The following is an 18,456-nucleotide window of genomic DNA, read 5'->3' as shown; positions in this document are numbered from 1 at the left end:
ATCAGGCCAGAATTTGAGATGTAGACTCCAATATTCTTGTAGGTGCCTGCTACAGATGAATTGGGTCTGGGACAAGGCTTTGTAAAAGAGGTCGATGTAAGTAAAACTGGAGTGTTCCCTGAGACTTGGTCCTGTGGCAAGTTCGTGAAACAGTGTTGACACCATTAGGACTCTTAAAAGGAAATGAAACATACTGATGCGGAAATCAATGCAGGATCAGCTCAGAAGCTGGAAAGCTTTTGGAAGAAGAAGGTCCGCATTTAAATTTTGGTTCCATTCAGAGATCCATGCTAATAAATAAATCCATGTGAGCTTCCACTATCTTCAGGACTTTTTGCACAATTGTCCTGTGTAGCTGTTAGAGCACTTTGCCTCTCTTCCCCCCTCACAACATAAACCCATCAGTCCCCTGTAGCCCCAAGTACATCCACAGCTCAGTAATCTGCCTCAACAATTTTCAGAATAAAGCCGCAGAAAGAACACTTACTGCTTCACAACCTGATTTTTATTATTGAACTTTGTAGTCCATTCTGCAAATTAAAACCGAGGCATTAGCAATAATGAAATGATTGTTAAAACAATAAACTTGCTAACAAGGACATCTTTTAGAAGGAAATAAGATGCCCATAATTCAAGCATAATTTTACTGATGGAACTGTTATTCAAGAGTCAGTAAACCACCACAAATTCCCCATCTCCAGCAACAACACTAAGACATCAGCCATCTGCCAGCTAAGATTTCACATTCCGGGGGCGGCATTTCCTCTTGACTTAGTTCCCCGTCGGTAGTAGTGTATAACATTGCGTGCTGCTTTCTCTGCTGTGCTTTTCCAGTTATGCAATTTCCCCTTTCTCTAAAAGAGATAAATACGACAGTTTCTGGTTATTACAGACTGCAAGTACAAGGTTTGTTGTATTCTAAGGGAAATGGCAATTCTTGTAGCTATGAGTTATTATTTGTACTTTGATAGGAACAAGAGATCCCTGTCAGGCCTCTCCCTTTACTGTGTTTGGGAGTGTACAAAGATATCTTGAAATCCATCTCCGTTTAAGGCCTTTTAAGATATTACGTCCCCGTCCCGATCATTCCCTTAAGTAATTATTACATAAGGCACACCAGCAAAAACAAAGCAGAGTTTTCCCAGACCGTTACATAAACCGGGCCATTTGCCTACTTCAGAAGGATGCTGCCCTCACCCAGGCGAGCTCTTTGAAGTCTAGGACAGGAATTAGATGCTCTGGCCAGGCCTGTGGCAGTTTATAAAGCGTGAGGCCACGGGGAGGGAGCGCCACCGGGAGGTTCGAGTCCTGGCCGGCTCCCGGGCGAGTGAGGGGGCCGGTACCCGGCTGGAGCGCGGCCCTGGCCGGGGGGAGGTGGTTTGCCGCTGGGCAGCCCGGGCCCGGGGGACTCCGCGCCCGGGCCCGCCGCCCCCCGACAACCCGCTGTGCTTCCGCAGCCGCGGCCGGCTCCGCCCCAGCGGAACCGCCAGGCGGGCAAGCGGCGGGCCGGCCCCGCCCGCGGCCGCGCCATCCATCCGGGGCTGCGGCGGGAACTACCGCTCCCAGGGAGCCGCGGGGCGGCGGCGGGCCGCGGCGGGAGCGGGCCGTGCCCGGCGGGGCGCAGCATGGAGAGCCCGGCGGTGACCTTCACGCTGGCCTACCTGGTGTTCGCCGTCTGCTTCGTGTTCCCGCCCGACGAGGTGCGCTCGGCGGGGCTGACGGTGCAGAGCCTGCTGGCCGCCTGGCTGGGCAGCGAGGACGCGGCCTTCGTGCAGTACCACCTGCGGCGCAGCACCGGCACGCTGCTGGCCCACTCCCTCCTGCCCCTGGGTGAGCCCCGGCCGGCGGCGGGCGGGCGGGAGGGAGGGAGGCACCGGGCGGGGGTGAGGGCGAACCCGCGGCCGCGGTGAGCCCCGCTCGGCAGCCTGTTGTGCTCGGCGGGGTGCCCGCCGGTGTCTGCGTGTCGGCGCACGCAGGTGCGGGTGGCTCGGTTCACGGGGGGCGGTTTGGGAATAAGAGTGGTTTAGTATCGCTCGACCTCCTGCGGAAGGGACACCCGAAGCTTGGTAACTGGTTGCCTGCAGCGGAGCCCATGTCATTACAAAGGAATGGCATTTAACCAGCGAATTCACATCAGCCTCCTTTAGCCATATAATTCTACCGAAACTAAGTGGCGTCTTGCAGGTAAGTTTATTCAACCAGCAAATTCCGATCAGCTTCCTTTAGATATATAACTCTGGTAAAGGCAGCATCTTCCCAGTAATTTTATTCAACCAGCAAATTCCGATCAGCTTCCTTTAGGTACATAATTCTGGTAACCGTGGCACCATACAGGTAATTTTATTCAACTTACAAATTCAAATCGGCTTCATTTAGCTATCTAATTCTGGTAAAAATAAGTGACAGGTAAGAATTTAGCTGAGGTTGCTTACAAGGAGAGACTTGAATTTGGAGTTGTCATCCAGAAGTACAGCAGCTCTCCTGGAGGTGAGCTCACTGCTTAGATAACTATAAGATTCAGGGGTATGCGTTTATGCGTGTACTTAATTGCTTTCTGAAAGTAAGTTTTTTTCCCTGCAGGTTATTACCTCGGAATGTGCTTTGCTGCACCTGAAAAACATCTTTGTTTTTTCTACCTGGCTTCAAAAGGATGGAAAACTTTCTTTTTCTTCGCTGTTCTCTTTCCAGCAGTCACCAGTGCCCTGGCATATTACTGGTCACGGAAAGGTTGGAATAATCATCCGTTAGCCCGAACGCTCGCTGTTCATGCTCTCCCGCAGTCGGGTTGGAGGGCAGTAGCTTCTTCCATCAATACAGAATTTAGGCGAATCGACAAATTTGCTACTGGAGCCCCAGGAGCGAGGGTGATTGTTACGGACACATGGGTGATTAAAGTGACCACCTACTGTTTACATGTTGCCCAGCAGCAGGACATTCATTTGACGGTGACAGACTCCAGACAGCATGAACTCACCCCGGACTCAAACGTGCCTGTGCAGTTCCTCACCATCCGTGTTGCCAGTATTAATCCCTATGTGAAGGCATTTGATATCCGGTAAAACAACTACCCTGTTATGTTATATATATGCTATTTGATTATGCTAGTGGAGTGCTTTTGTGGCAGATCTGAAGACTCCTTGGGCCTTGTCCCTTCCTTTTTGCTCCCTGCCTGGCGTTCAGAGATGCTGTATGTGCAGTTCTGCCACGCGGTGCAATGGAGAAAGGTTGTTTAGAAAGATTCATACACCAGCAGTATGGGATGCACAGTGGTTAAACAGAGGGACTGCTCTGTTTGATCCATTGTTGGGAAGAGGATTGTGCTGGGTGCAGGAAGGAGTAACTTGAAAAACTTGGGTGAAAGTTGGAGAACAGAAATGAAAGAGAATCTTTGGTCTTCCAGACTAAAACTGGCTGTTGTTCACCCATGACTCTTTTTTTTGATTCTGCTCAAGGCTCATAATTTTGTCACTGCTCAGAAGAGTTCTTGCTGAGCTACTGCAAGCCAGCTGCCCTTAAAGCAAGGAAGTAATTTTGGTCCATTTCTGATTTATGTGTTCTCATAGCAGTAAATCATAGCAAACATGCTGTGAACTGTTAGGGCTTGCTTTCCAAGAGCCCGTGCTATTTTTCTCAGCAGTCTCTCTATGTAGCTAGACAAAAGTACAAGTTCCGCAGAAACCTGTAACACTGAGTAGAAGGGTGCTAAAGTCTCTGTTGTCATTGTGCCATTAAAAAGGAGTACACAAAGCCGTGTTAGTGCTCCTAAAACAATATATTTGAAAAGCCATTTGAATGTATGTTTGCTGTAAATTTATAGGTCAGCATCACTTATTTACTGTGTAATTAAAAGTAGGCAGATCACCAGACTTGTGGGTGAGCAGAGGGGTCCTGGCAAGTGTGAGGAAGGCACAGAGGTGATTGTGTTAGATATCCAGGTGAACAGAGCTCAGAACAAGAGGTTAGTTAAGGTAAGCGTGACAGTCTGAAGAGGAGAATTTTATAGACCTGTGAGAAAGGTGACCAAATAAGTATTAAACAACTAATGATGTTCTTCTGTGCGTGCTTCAGTGCCAGTGATGAAACTACATCCCCAGGTGAGAAAATCATGGCTTCTTTAACAATTCCTTTTAGGGAAAAAAAATCCAAACCCCAAAACTTTATTTTGTGGCTAAACAGAACAGCACCGAGAACACTGTTTAACAGTTCTTATAATAAGATGTGTCAGAAATAGCAAATCTCTGCGAGGATGCAGTTGTACGGGATTTAAGAGAAGGGATATAGGGCAAAATGCCCCTGTTAAGGATATAGGATTGTTGTATATATCTAGAATCAGAATTAGATATGGTGAGATGTTTCTGGAAGAAAAATGCTTTTGTGCAGGCAGGTCACGTTTCCCTGCATGTTCAGTGTGAATTTTCGTCCGGATAGAAAGGTCTCTGTTATTTGCACAGATAGCATCTGTTAACAAACAACATTATCCTATAGTAGTTAAAACAATGAAGACCACCAGCAGCTAAAGCTAAGCCAGCATAGCATTGTACTGGGCTCCGGGAACTCAGCAAGTGGTAGGAAGGACAAGGAATTTCAGGGCAATGTTCCCAGGGCTTCTGCATGAAAGATGTTTAATGAGTGGAAACAGTGAGCTGGGAGGTTCTGGATCTGCAGTTCAGAACTGTTACATTAAAAAGGGATAACAACGGTAATGTGTCACTACAGGATCTGCTCAAGGTCTCCTGCCGCTTGAGGTCTGTGGGCCTCACTTAGACTTACTCTAGCAGAAGCAGTCTAGTGTGAAACGCAGCTTGTTACAGCCTTCAATCAAAGAGAAAATCACATTCAGCAGCTGTTTGTAACCCTTGTGAAATTTCAGGTTTTATCTAAAATTATATCATAAAATCATAGAAACTGATACTGATTGACATTCCTCTGATACTTTTATGTACTACATCACCTTATGATACATGCCACGTGATATAACTTAAATTCTGACCTCGAGAGTTTATAAACTACAATTTGGATACCGTCTAAGTAAATAGGCAATAAAAAGGTAGACAGAAATTGTGCTTGCAGTACTTTACAGTTAATGTATGGTTTATGTACCTGTATTGCTTTTCTTCATGCTGATTACTTCAGAAGCCTTTATTTTTGTATGAAGTTTTAGCTAATCTCTGGCATATCCAGTCAGCAGTCTGACACATATGAAGGAGGACAGGATGTTCTATCCTCCTTAACGACAGAAGTTGTGTCAAAAACAACAACTGGAAAACAAAATGCTCACTGTGTATTTATTCTGACTAGTGTGTACCAACTTAAATAGCTTTTCTGTGGATTGACTTCTCGGATGTTAACCTCTGTGATGTATCGAGGTATTTGAATGGATAATCACAAGTAACATTTTGTTCCATCTTTTCTTCTTCAGGTTGAACTCCACGGAGTATGGAGAGCTCCGAGAAAAGCTCCGTGCTCCCATCAGCAATGCAGCTAATGTTGTGATCCATCAAAGCCTTAGTGATTTATTTCTAGAAACCTTTACATCTCTGGTGGAAATTAATCAGACGTATTCTGTTCCAAGCACTCAGGTGAGACTTTCTATCCATGTGAGACTGTGATAATTACACTTTTCAATACAGGTGAGCCTGTGATTACTGTGTAATTGATAACTGTTTACTTAGGGCTGTCACTGGTGAATTACTAAGAGAAGTCATTGTTGTGGAGGTAACCAAAAGGTTTTATTAAACACTGAATAAATGATGATTAAATTATAATTATTAAATAGTAATTAAACGGTAATCAAATGGTAATTAAATGGTAATTGAACAGCAGTCAGACACTCTACCACTTCTAATAATTCAGCTAGCTTGCATACAGTATACTTTAGATGTAATATAAATGTCACTTACCTTGCAGGCGATAACAGATGCAGGGTAAGGGATCTCTCGACCTTGAGGAGTAACCTTGAGAGGCATTCTACCCAAGGGGAGATCACCACATGCAGCCTGCTGCTGTCCAGGAGAGCTCAGTGGGCTCAAGGGGCTATGGATTTTTATAGTGTAAAGTGATTGACTTGTAGTCAAACTCCCTTGGTGTATGTGCAGGTGTGCAGCTGTAGCAGTTTTAGTTTCCTCTAGTTCCAGCTCAGGCTGGCACTGTTAGCTCCTGATAAGACATGGCCTAGATTCCTTTAACATCCTGAGAAGATCTGGCCTAGTAGAATTTCTCAAGGTCTGCACAGCAGGGCTGTCTCCAGTCAGACCTCCTTGTTGGTGATGCCTGAACCAAAGTGCTGTTTACTCAGTTAGGGTGGGTGTATCCGTCACACTCCACCCAGAACTACAGTCAATTGACTTCACAGAGTGGTGGTGCCATCACCTCTTGCCTCTGTGCTATAAATACAAGATGCTAATGGCATCATGTTGTCTACTGGAGGATTAAGCGTTAAATACAAAATTAATTAAGGTTAATTATAAGATAGGTCCATACAATCAGTAGCAAGATATTCAGTATGTTTTACAGTGAGATATACTGATTGGGCCAAAAACCAGACTCAAATATATAAAAGGACAATAATAGCAAGCTACCAGAAGAACAAACGTTATTACTACAGGACATAACATGGCGTTACTGATGAGATCATCTGATAGGGTTTCTCACCAGTGGTGTTTCCCACCATTCTTCATGCTTGCTAGTATATGCTGTATTTCTCCATCATGATGTACAGTTATTAATGTGTTTTTGCTTTGTTGTTGTACTTTTTCTAATACAGACTGTAAGTCTTTTATGTTTCAGTAGCTTGTGAATCATCATCAAGTTCATTCTGATGGGGAAAGGTAAAAGGTCTTGAGATAGCATGTACTTTTCCTTTAACGGTGCACATGAGGTCACTGGGGCTGTATAATTAGTCATATCCAGTAATGTTTATGAATTTACAAGCACATACATTTGGTTGATTGGACACATTACAGGTAAAACTTCTATCAACAATTAAGTCTTTGCAAAGTGTTCTTATACAAATTAGCATACATGGACAGTTCTACCCTTTCCAGGGACCATGACAGGTTAAACATAACTTGTTCCTGTCCTGTACATTTAGTAGCATAGGGCTCAATCTCAGAAATTTGTGGCTACATAGCTTGGTTGATTGTGGGAGTAATAGAACAGGGAGCAGGCTGATCAGTAGTAGTAGTTGGTGGTACAGTGTGATGTCTGGGAGTAGATGGTAGTGTGACCTTTAAGGATAGTCCCCTTCTGCTGTCTCTACCTTTATCTGTCCACAGACGCACTGCTTCTGTAGTTGTATCATTAAAGAGGAAACTAATGATACAGTTGGGGCATGGGGAACAGCCTACTCTGCTTTTTGATTGAGTTTGATTTGTCTTCCTGACAGTTGTGTAGGTTTTTGCCTCTGAATAATCTGTCACGTTAAATTCAACAGAGATTCTGTCAGCTGGTATAACAAAAATAAGGTGACTTGCTTTCACAATTGCATGTTTATCGGTGATTGTTATTGTTAGGTCTTTTGTTGGTTTTCCCAATATTCCTGTACTTCCATCAGTTTTAAACATGTGATGCAGAATGTACTACAGTTACTGTATGGATGAGCACAAATAAAAGAAGTGAGGGCCTCCACCCCATGCACTGGGCTTGTTGAGGTGTAAACCAGAACTGGTCAATGTTGGCAATGATTATTCCTGTGAGAAGGATGAATGTTCCTGATGATCAGTCTAGTCTCCAAGAGAGACGTTCTGGTATCATTCCCAGTACCGTTCCTGGAAAGAGAAAACAACACAAGTCTTGGCAGGGTCATTCTGGACTGGTTTTCATTAGTAGCCAGGATATATATATGCACCTAGCAGCCTTTGCAGGCAACTTGGTCCTATTAAGTGAATCTTGAGATGGAATGAAGAAAAACAGTGACATTTTAGAGGTCTTTTGCAATCTAACAGGCCTCAAAACACAAGGGGAGAAGTGCCATGGCTTTTACATCCAGGCTACAAAGGACCCTTATACAATCAATGACTCTCTGGCATGGACGATAAATGGCACACCCCTCAATATAATTGATCCAGGTAGTTTGGAAAAATATCTGGGACTACATACAGATGCATGGGTTAGAATATCTAAGCCAGGACTACTAGAAAAACTGAATTATATGGGGAGTGTGTTCAGGAGATAATGTGTGTTTTTTCCAGGTCACCTATGACTTCTACATTACCCGTCTGAGCATCAGCAGAGCTAGGATACTGAGGGAAGTTAGTTATTTTTGAGTCAGGCAGCATGGGTGCAGCTAACTACGGCAGTTCACTGACGCCCAGGGGTAGCTGCTAATTTTCATTCAGCTAACCAAGGACACTCCAGGCAGCCAAAAGACCAAACACTACCATCCGCAATTTCCAAACTCATCACTAATACATCAAAGCCTAAATCGTTTTCTTTCTCTGAAACTACTGCTAATTGGTGCCTTGATATCCTTTTCTGCCCTGGCAATAACAAGTTTACTTTAGCTATGGGGCATGTTTTACCTTTGTTGGTAAATCCTGTTATATTAACCCTCCATTGACCAGGCTTAATGTCAATTCTTTGGGCATCCAAATTTAAGATTATTGAAATTTAAGCTTCTATGACAATTAAAAAATTCACTAGCTGTCTTTGGGAGCTGATTGGGACATAAATGTGAGGGCTTTCTGTGTGATCCCATTGATAAGTTTAATCCTCTGGACAAGCAGCTCAAGTTGCTGTCCAGGACTCACTCTTTTTTTGGCTTCAAGGTTTGCAATTTCTAAGAAGTCTAAAAGGGTTATTTGCAGGGTCTTTGGGGGCGGACGGTTGTTTGGTTTGATTCCCTGATACCCCTTGTTTTCAGAAAGCCTTGGTCAGACTAAGTATAGTTCCCATCAGCTGACTCTGTATGGCTGCCTGAGGTATGCCCAGCACTAAGATTTTTCTCCAGAGTTTGTTACATCTTTTCCAGGGCTCCGCTACCTCACTGGGGGGTTTATGAGATTGGGAAAGGTGTTGGGGTTTCTGGGGAGTCTGTTTTACTTGCCAGATCTGTCTGCTCTCTGCTTCAGCTCAAGATTGCCCAGTTGGTGTCGGTTCGTCCCACCCCATCTCTTGACCATGACTGACAATGCCATGCAACAGTTCTGCCCAGGTCAGGGTGGATCGGAGGCACTTGGGCATCCTGACCCTTCTGAGTGTTATGCTCTATGTTTTGTCTTATTTCGTCCATTTTTGCAATCAGGTATGGTATTAGGATAGCAGGGGCTCCCCTTACAGTGGTTTCACAGCCTGAGGGTCTACAGAGGCAGTGATAGGGTAGTTACCATGTGCACCCCTGTCATTCACAGCCTGAAGGCAGGCTGCTTTTGTAACAACAGTAGAAAGTTCATTTAATGATCTTACTGGTAGGCTCTCCTCTATCCCGAGGGTCTGTGCCCCCTGCTCAGTACACCACTTGTAGCACACACTTCAAAATACATCTCAGTTAATCACCACCACCTTTCCTGTCTTTAGATATATACACACAGATACTGTTCCCTTAGTCTGTGAGCCATCCCTCTAAAATGTCCATTGAGTTCAGTTAGTTCATGACTTTGGGCTCCATCTGTCATAACAGCCCTTCAGGGCAAGAGAGATGGTGTGTGGTGTTGGATTGTTCCATGATGCAGTCAGTTCTGGTTCCATCACTGCTGGGCTTGCCCAGTTCTATCACTGCTGCACTTTGCTCAGTTTCATCAGAATTCATTCTTCATTAATCTGAGTAATTCTTACTGATATGTCATCTAGCAACCATAAATGACATATAGTATTACATATCAATTGGCATCATACAATTTAATTCAGTGGCTCTTCTCACACAAAATCAAATCCCCTTGAGGTACACATTGGACTTACCCATCCTTCCCAGCAAGTGCACCCAGGTTCTTGAGCAAAAGCAATCCCATGGATGAGTTTGCCTTTGCCAAAGTCAGGAATAACCCAGACTTTCTTCCCCAGCATATTTTTTATGTGCACCACAGGGGCTTTATCCCCTTCTGCGGTGTGTACATGTTTTGATTGGGCGGGGCCAGCTCAATTGGCAGATCCCTAGTGTTGACTAACCAGGTGGGTTTTGCTAAATGTGTCTTGCAGTGTTTGAATGTCCCACCACCCACTGCTCTCAGAGTTATCTTTAACAGTCCATTGTACTGTTTAGTTTTCCTGGAGGCTGGTGCATGATAGGGGATGTGATACCCACTCAGTGCCATTCTTTTTGGCCCAAGTGTCTATGAGGTTGTTTTAGAAATGAGTCATGTTGTCTGCTCAATTCTTTCTGGGGTGCCATAAGACTTGTTTTTCAAGGCCCAGGACAGTGTTTGGGTGGTGGCACAGGGCACAGCATATGTTTCCAGCCAGCCAGTGGCTGCCTCCACCATTGTGAGCACATGGTGCTTGCCTTGGCGGGTTTGTGGATTGTGATATAAACAGTCTGCCAGGCCTCCCCTCCCCATATTTATATTTCAGCCATCATCCTCCATACCACAGAGGCTTTTAACTGCTTGGCTTGCTTGATTGTAGCGCATGTTTTACGTTCGTGGATAATCTGTGTGGTAGTATCCATGGTCAAGTCCACCCTTGGGTCACAAGCCCGTCTATATGTTACATCTCTTCTGTGATGGCCTGAGGTGTCATGGACCCAGCGAACTATAAATAATTCACCCTTATGTTGCCCATCCAGATCCACCTGAGCCACTTCAATCTTAGCAGCCTGATGCACCTGCTGGTTATTTTGATGTTCTTTAGTGGTCTGACTCTTGGGTATGTGGGCATCTATGTGACGTACTTTTACAGTGACGTTCTCTAGCTGGGCAGCAATATCTTGCCACAGTGCAGCAGTCCAAATGGGTTGACCCCTGTGCTGCCAGCTGCTCTGCTTCTGTTGCTGTAACCACCCCCCACAGGGCATTTGACACCATCCATGGGTCAGTATAGAGAAGGAGCACTGGCCACTTCTCTTGGTCAGCAATGTCTAAAGCTAGCTGGATGGTCTTCACTTCTACAAATTGGTTTGATTTACCTTCTCCTTCTGCAGTTTCTGTGACTTGTTGTATAGGACTCCATACAGCAGCCCACCACTGATGCTTTCCTACAATATGACAGGACCCATCAGTGAATAGGGCATATTGCTTCTCATTTTCTGGTGGTTTTGGCATGTGTCACCTCCTCTGGCGATATTCTGAAGTCTTTGCCTTCTGGCCAGTCCATGATCAGTTCTAAGACTCCTGAGTGACTAGGGTTTCCAATTTGAGCCTGTTGCGTGATCAGTGCAACCTGTTTACTCCACATAGCATCAGTTGCATGATGTGTAGAGGGGACCCTCCCTTTGAACATCCAGCACAGCACTGGCAGTTGGGGTGCCAAGAGGAGCTGTGCTGCAGTACCAACCACTTCTGAGCAGCTAAGACCCATTCATATGCTGCCAATATTTTATTTTTTTTTTTAGTATAGTGGGCCTCAGATCCTCTGTATCCCTGACCCCAAAACCCTAGCAGTTGACCTCAAGTCTCCCCTGGTGCTTTCTGTCAGAGGCTTCAGGTAGGGCCATTCTCATATGTGGTGTACAGAACATTTTTTACGTCTTGTCCTGCCCAGACTGGCCCAAGGGCTACTGCATGAACAATGTCCCGTTTAATTTGTTCAAAGGCTTGTTGTTGCTCAGGGCCTCATTTGAGATTGTTCTTCTGCGTCACTTGACACAGTGGGATGGGGGAAGAGTATTGGGAAAAAAGGTAAAACTTGTGGGTTGAGATAAAGACAGTTTAATAGGACAGAAAAGGAAAGGAAAAATAATGTTAAAAGAATATACAAACAAGTGATGCACCATGTAGTTGCGTACCATGTAGTTGCTCACCACCAATGCCCAGCCAGCCCCGCAATCCCAATTTTATTTCAAATTAATTATTCTTAATTGGGGCTTGCTTTCATTGTAAATATCACCATAGAGTCCTACCTTCAGTAATACTTGCGGAGACCTGGTAGTTATAATACTTGTGCAGCAATCAGCAGTGTGACTAGAGCACTGTTCAGGGTAACAGAGGTAACTAAAGTAGTTCTGATGACCTTATAGTGAGTCTGTGTGAGATGTTCCAGCTAGTGCAGTGAGTACTTGATATCTTCGGCAGTGTCATGCATCTTATGTGGTGTCCTTACTGTATGGTTCCATGAACTAGCTAAAATAAAACTGGATCAAATACGTCTGCACATAATGCAGTTGTGTGTTCTGATTGCAGTGCCAGCACACAGTGAAAAGAGATGCTGAAAATAAAGAGAAGATACTGTTCATTTGAGAGAGTTGCCCTCTTGCACAGCTTTTCATTTGTGACACATTTAAGTGTCAACTCAGCTACTGAACTTTGGTTTGACATTGAGTGATAAATAATAACCTCAGAAATTATGATACGGACATTAAAAATACAACATGGGATTCTTTCCTATTCTGAAGCTCCACGAATAAGTTGAAAAAGTTAGTTAAGCTTTCTGTGTTAGAGCTTTTCCAGCCTAAAAATTGAGATAAGCCCTAATTTCACAAGTTAAAGCTGATACAGCTTCTGAAAGAAGTAGTCCTCCTCCTGCACACTCCTCGTCCCCATGTTGACACAAGACTTTGTGGTTGGGGGACATGATTGAGGTAAAAAGAGGCAAAGAAAGATGACTAGTTTTCATCTGGATCCCCTCCACAGTCAAGCTGCCAGTGTAGCTGAACAGACACCTTTGCTGACAAGGGAAGAAGCACTGGAGGTGTGATATAGAGACCACAAAGCAGAGCTGTATGAATAAGATTCAGGTCTCCAGGCTTGTTCAATGTGTTGTCTTTGAACTTTGAACTGTGAAGTTCTTGGAGAGCTTTGGCTGGAAGACACATGGGAAATGCTAGTTACTGTTTATTAATTGTAAAACACTTCATAGCATGATGATCTTCCCCTGTCCCAACTGAAAGTTCACATGGCATAATTAACTGTGGGAAATACCAGTTATTCCAATATTATCTAAGTAAATTTCTTGTACTTCAAGATGGGTGCTCACTGTGTTCAGTAAAGCTCCAATTTCCTCTGTTATTTATGTCTCTTACTTACAAAGATGGAAGGTAGGAATAGCCATATGCTGTAATAAGTGGTAAGAACTCTTTGCTTTTTTTATTTGCCTTACTTTATATTGGTATGTTTTTTGAAAAATATCTGAATGATAAAGATGGCTGCTTGCTTACCTTTCTCTGGCTGCTGTTCTCTGGAAACAGGTGGAGCTCTTCAGAGAAAGAGTGTTTATTTTCAGTCATTTTTGTTTAATTGGTCTCATCAAGCAGTTCTGGGTTTTCTGTTTAAAGAGACAATTTGTTCTCATTCAGTAGCGGGTATTCTAATAAATAATAAAACACAGCTCAGTAGATTGAAATGGTTTGGTATCTTCTGTTGTGGCAGTTCTACCCAACTCTGCCCAACTCAGGTTCCTGCTATGCTTGTGCGCACATGTTCTAAAAGCCTTTGAAGAGCAATAACAGAAACGTTCTGTGCAGTTCGTAATTTTGATGTTTTTCTCCTCCTTTAGGAGCTGGAGCCATGCATAGGGTGTATGCAGACCATTGCTAACATCAAGCTCATCAAGAACTGCCAGGAGCCAAACGAAGGGGAATGCCAGCAGTGCTACTGTCGTCCCATGTGGTGCCTCACCTGCATGGGCAAATGGTTTGCCAGCCGACAGGATCAGCAGCACCCTGAGACCTGGCTGTCAAGCCAAGTGCCTTGTCCCACTTGCCGAGCCAAATTTTGCATTTTAGATGTTTGCATAATACGATGAGTAATACTTGGGTATGTTTTAACTTTTTTGTGTGTATTTCATAGTGGGTTTGGTTAAAAGGCCTGTTGGATTTGTTTCTGAGACTTCATGTTATACATGGGTGCAAACTCCAAAGCCTTCTTTTACAGTGTTGAAAACAGATGTAAATCTTTTCAGTTTCTCTCCACTTCTACCTGTACCTTCAGTTTTTATTCACCGGATGTCAGTTTCTGGATTTATTTTTTTTTTTTTAACTTGTATTTTGCTTTCTTATGTCTTGGATGGAATAAGGGTTACCCTTTATATTTGTGGCACTCTTTTCTTTTCAAGTTTTAACATAGGTTACGTTTTTTAAATTTAACTTGAGTTTTGTTTCTTTAGTAAAAGGCTAATGGAGAAAATTACTTCGGTTAGACTTCATTGATACTTTTATTCTTCTCTAATCCATTTGTAAAGTTCTTACCAATCTTTGTACATGTTCACCAAACAGTTGTACCAGATGTGTTCCTTCTGCGGGTCCCCTTTCTGTAGGCTAAGGAATTTAATCCTTGAAGATGTACAGCTCCTGTAGGGACCTTTTATTCCACTAATCTGCCTCTAGCTTATTTTTTGATGGATGTATGTATTTCAAACAACAGAAGGATTCAGAAACATACCCATTTACCTACACTGCTAATACTATGCTTTGTTAAATCTGTTGGTTTCCAGGAGCTACATTGCTTAGGGTTTCAATGCTCTTTAAAGAGGTAACGGACCTTTTTTATACATTTGAAGGGAGTGCAGCAAACGTCTATCTAAATAGTCTGAAAGAATACTCAGCTATTTCAGAGCATGTAAGCTTTTCTGAGGGGTAACCTTTCCCCTGAGACAGATGCCAGGATCACAGAGGTTTAAGTTTCCATGCTAGATCCCAAAAGAATGACCATCATTAACAAAAGGTTTTCAGGCTTTCAATTTAAGACTGATCATAAGCAGTAGTCAGTGTTTTGATATTCGTAGGATGCAGGCTTCTTGATCTGATCTGCATCAGAATAACTTGCAAATTAAAATCAAAGCATTTTCCATACACTTAAGGGAGTGCTACATGACCTAAGTGCAGTGCATAGTGTTGTAGCTGTCCATCACACCCTTCAATGAACAATTATTTGGCATACTGCTTGGTGGAGAGCCTCAAGCTGCTGGAGAATGCATGAGTTCTTACACTGACCTGTGCACTGCAGGGGCTGAGATGCAGGTACTTGCTTGCTCGGGTTGTTTATCTTGGAGGGGTGGTAACCTCAGGCAGACAGGTGGGTCAAATAGTTAGGAAAAGGAATATTTTAATGCTTTGGTGTAGGAGAATAAAAGTCCTAATACCTCCCACCTGTATAATCAGAAGGATCTTACCAGTAAATGACTTGCATAGATGACATGCATAGATGACATGCCATCCTGATTACAGGAAAGCATCTTTATTACCATGACCAGCAACTGCTTTGAGCAGGAATAGGTGGCAGGATGTTAAAAACGGTACAAGTACTGAAAGCACAACCACAAAAGATTTCATTAGTTGCAGCCTAGCTGCAGGTTGTGTGGTGAATGCACCAAACTGCACTGGGAACCAGCCACCCAAGAAATGGTTAGAAATGTGACTGCAAACTGTATTTTGGAGAAGGATAAGGAATTGAGAGCAGATTTGACAGCATTATTTGAAAACTAACGTATATGTTATATTGTTGGGGGGGTTGTTTCGGGGTTTTTTTAATAATATGCATTTATAAATGTCCTAGCTGTTTGGGTTTAAGGACACTGATGCTTGAGTATATCTCAGTTGTTACATACACAACATCTACTATGCAATTATCTATACTACCTATTAATAACGGTGATTTTTCTGCTTTTCATTACCTGTTGTTTTGGATTGTAAAGAGTGAAAATTTGACACTGAGACTGGTAGTATGGATTTGTCTGTCTTTCCCAAAGAGGTCTTAAGTGGGATGTCTCTCTTCATCTGAATAGGATTGAGTTCCTGAGATTCAGATTTATTGACAAGCTGATCAGTGATTGAATTTAAAATATTTTCCAGTACTCCTGTGGGAAAGTTAGTTGGAAGTTTGAAATAGTCTCTGCAGGTTACTTTAATTGTTATGGGGCCAGGTAGTGTCATCTGACATTCACCACCTCCTCACAACACAGCAGCCTTTACAAATAAGCATTTTCTACCGTTTGCTTCTGTAAAGTTTACATGATGTGGCACAGATATAAGGGATGTATGTGGTCCTTGAAATAGTTGCAGAAGAGAGAGTAGGATTTTGAAGTTGTGGTCTTGCCACTGACAGTCATTCACTTCCTACAGCTCTTTTCCTGTTTGGAATAAAAATATTTATTGTAAAGATGTGTGAAGTTAAAATTGTAAAGAAACATAGATAACAGATCCATGTAGTTGCAGATGGTTTTATACGAGAAAAACAGGTCAGTTACCAATAGTATCTCATGTAGCAAGAACTTTAGTCTCCCAATTGCTTGTGCAGTGAAGTTGTTTACAGAAATCTGCTTTGAATTGATAGGAAGTTTTCATTTCAGTGGAACTTTGCTTTTATTCATCTTACTTCTTTTGTCAGGATAACAGTATGACAAAATAACAGTCATAAATGTGTAATACTCTTGCATCTATTAATGGTAGTGCTCTATCCACAGAAGTGCCTCTTAGAAAACTTAGTAATAATTACCAAAATAAAATTATGATTTCTGTTCATAATAGTGCCTGGCTTAAATTCCTTAAAACAAGCATTTTTTTCCAAGTTTAAATTTTCAAAGTCACCTGGCATGCCTCAAAAGTTTGTAATCTTCGTGAAGGCTGTGTTAGAGAACCAACTTGTTAAAAATCCATGAGACATGTTGTTCGTAGAGACAGTAGAAGGAGAAACCATGACCTGTCCTTGCACAGTCATGTGATATCTTACTTGTCTTGAATAAATCACTGAACATTAAAATAATAGAGTACAAAAATAGGCATTTGTCTTCATGATAGCTTCAGGTCATTATCTAAAGAGTCATGTGTGCATATAGGGCTGTTTCTAGAGAAGATCTGTGCAGTAAAATTAAATACATTGCCTCCCACCCAATCTTGATATGTTTCTTAACATAAGGATAGGGTTTAGATTCGGTCTTTTTACACCACTTTTCTAAGAAAAAAATGAACCAAGTAACATGATGGGCTAAAATATTTACTTAAAAGAGTTTTCTTGAATTATTAGGTGTTGCTTTCTCAGCTCTGTGTATGTTCTTCCACATCACAGACTTGTGGGTAGGCAATGTTAGTAATCTGAAGTACATTATATAAATGTAATGTCAGTATGACAATCTGTATGTGGGTGCACGGTGTCAGTATAAAGACCCCATATGTGTGTATACATGTGTAGCCTGAATTTCCCTATGTGCTGCAGCTGAACAGGTGTTTTGAAAACATGGGCTGTGGCTATATTATTTATTTCCACAGTTGTGTAATTTCTGTTATTGTAACATTCCAGAAGATACTGGTAAAATATCTTATCTGTTCATTTTTTAGGTTAGCATAGTTTGCTAATCCAAAAAATGCATTTTGTCAAAGCAGGATATATGTTGAATTCATTATATGAATTCAGTTGTTTACCATAAGGCTTGCCATAACTCAAACACAAATACCAGGTTATTATGTGATCTCTTCAGTATGCATATTTTTATTGTGCTGAAACTCGTAGGCTGCAGCTATGTATCATTCCAGTCAAGCTAAACCTCAATAAGACATAACTGACTAAAGTTCTGAGTGCCATTTCTTAAGAAATTTTGACTTTTGAGATATTCAAGGAGTTGAGATGTAAATATTCAAGCTCTTACATGCATTACAAGACATCTTCTTCCAAAGATATACTGCAGGGTTTGTTATTCATGTGGGGTTTTTACCTGGATAGTTTACCTATTTTAAAATGGACAGTATTGGATAGCTTTTACAGAAAAGGCTTAATAAATACATGTAGTTAATCTTAAAAATCTTTGAAGAGCTGAATAAAAATACAGTTGACTTTATGTAAGACTTGTGGTTTTCATTTTCAAATTATGTTTACCAGTTAAAACTTTTGAGTGGAAGTCCATGTAACTTACCTGTATACAATGTTTTAGGTGAGAACATGTGAATAGGAAGAGGGCTTAAATTCTTCTGAAGGTGCATGTGATAATTACTTTTCTGAACTTTCCTACTATAACCTGAACGTAGAGTTTCATAAATGAAAGAAGGTATGGAAGATCTATGTATGTATCTCAGGGAAAAAATAAATACTTTCCATACTTAGGAAGGGGGGGGGGGGGGGGGGTAGGAGTGACACTGGACGTCACAAAATGAAGACAGGGCAATGACTAACTAAACTTGTCTTTCCAGGGGAGCACTGCCCTATTGCAATGATGTGTCCCGTATGAAACCAATTTTTTATTGTGGCATTGCTTAGATGTGTTAACAGGAAGAGGCAACGAGAAGGGGCAGTGCATTCCATTAACAGCATGAAACGCGGGACGTGTTTCGCTGGAGTGTACGTTGTAGTGCCTACCAACCCTTCTGCCGAGCTGATTTAGCTGGTGGCATCTAGCGGGAGACTAACTCCGCCCAAACCGAACCCGAGTCCAACGAGTGAGGTA

General features: G+C 42.5%; 1 protein-coding gene across 1 annotated transcript; it reads left to right on the top strand.

Annotated features, from left to right (window-relative positions):
* Nucleotides 1–1,625: 1,625 nt before the first annotated feature.
* Nucleotides 1,626–17,847, top strand: TMEM129 (transmembrane protein 129, E3 ubiquitin ligase). The gene is made up of 4 exons (XM_074904375.1): nt 1,626–1,830; nt 2,581–3,055; nt 5,420–5,579; nt 13,582–17,847. Exons 1-4 carry the CDS (start codon nt 1,626–1,628, stop codon nt 13,828–13,830), a joined length of 1,089 nt encoding a protein of 362 aa, XP_074760476.1. The 3' UTR covers nt 13,831–17,847.
* The last annotated feature ends 609 nt before the right edge of the window (nt 17,848–18,456 follow it).

This window comes from Athene noctua, chromosome 4 (genome assembly GCF_965140245.1).
Source record: "Athene noctua chromosome 4, bAthNoc1.hap1.1, whole genome shotgun sequence".
In the NCBI taxonomy this organism is placed as follows: domain Eukaryota; kingdom Metazoa; phylum Chordata; class Aves; order Strigiformes; family Strigidae; genus Athene; species Athene noctua.
This window is presented reverse-complemented; position numbering and strand designations above follow the sequence as displayed.

Bases quoted from the DNA above. Each gene is read 5' to 3' on its own strand.
- TMEM129 (XM_074904375.1), top strand. From the start codon at position 1,626: ATGGAGAGCCCGGCGGTGACCTTCACGCTGGCCTACCTGGTGTTCGCC. The intron at 1,831-2,580 runs GTGAGCCCCGGC...TTTTCCCTGCAG, and splicing joins CCACTCCCTCCTGCCCCTGG to GTTATTACCTCGGAATGTGC. The intron at 5,580-13,581 runs GTGAGACTTTCT...CTCCTCCTTTAG, and splicing joins ATTCTGTTCCAAGCACTCAG to GAGCTGGAGCCATGCATAGG.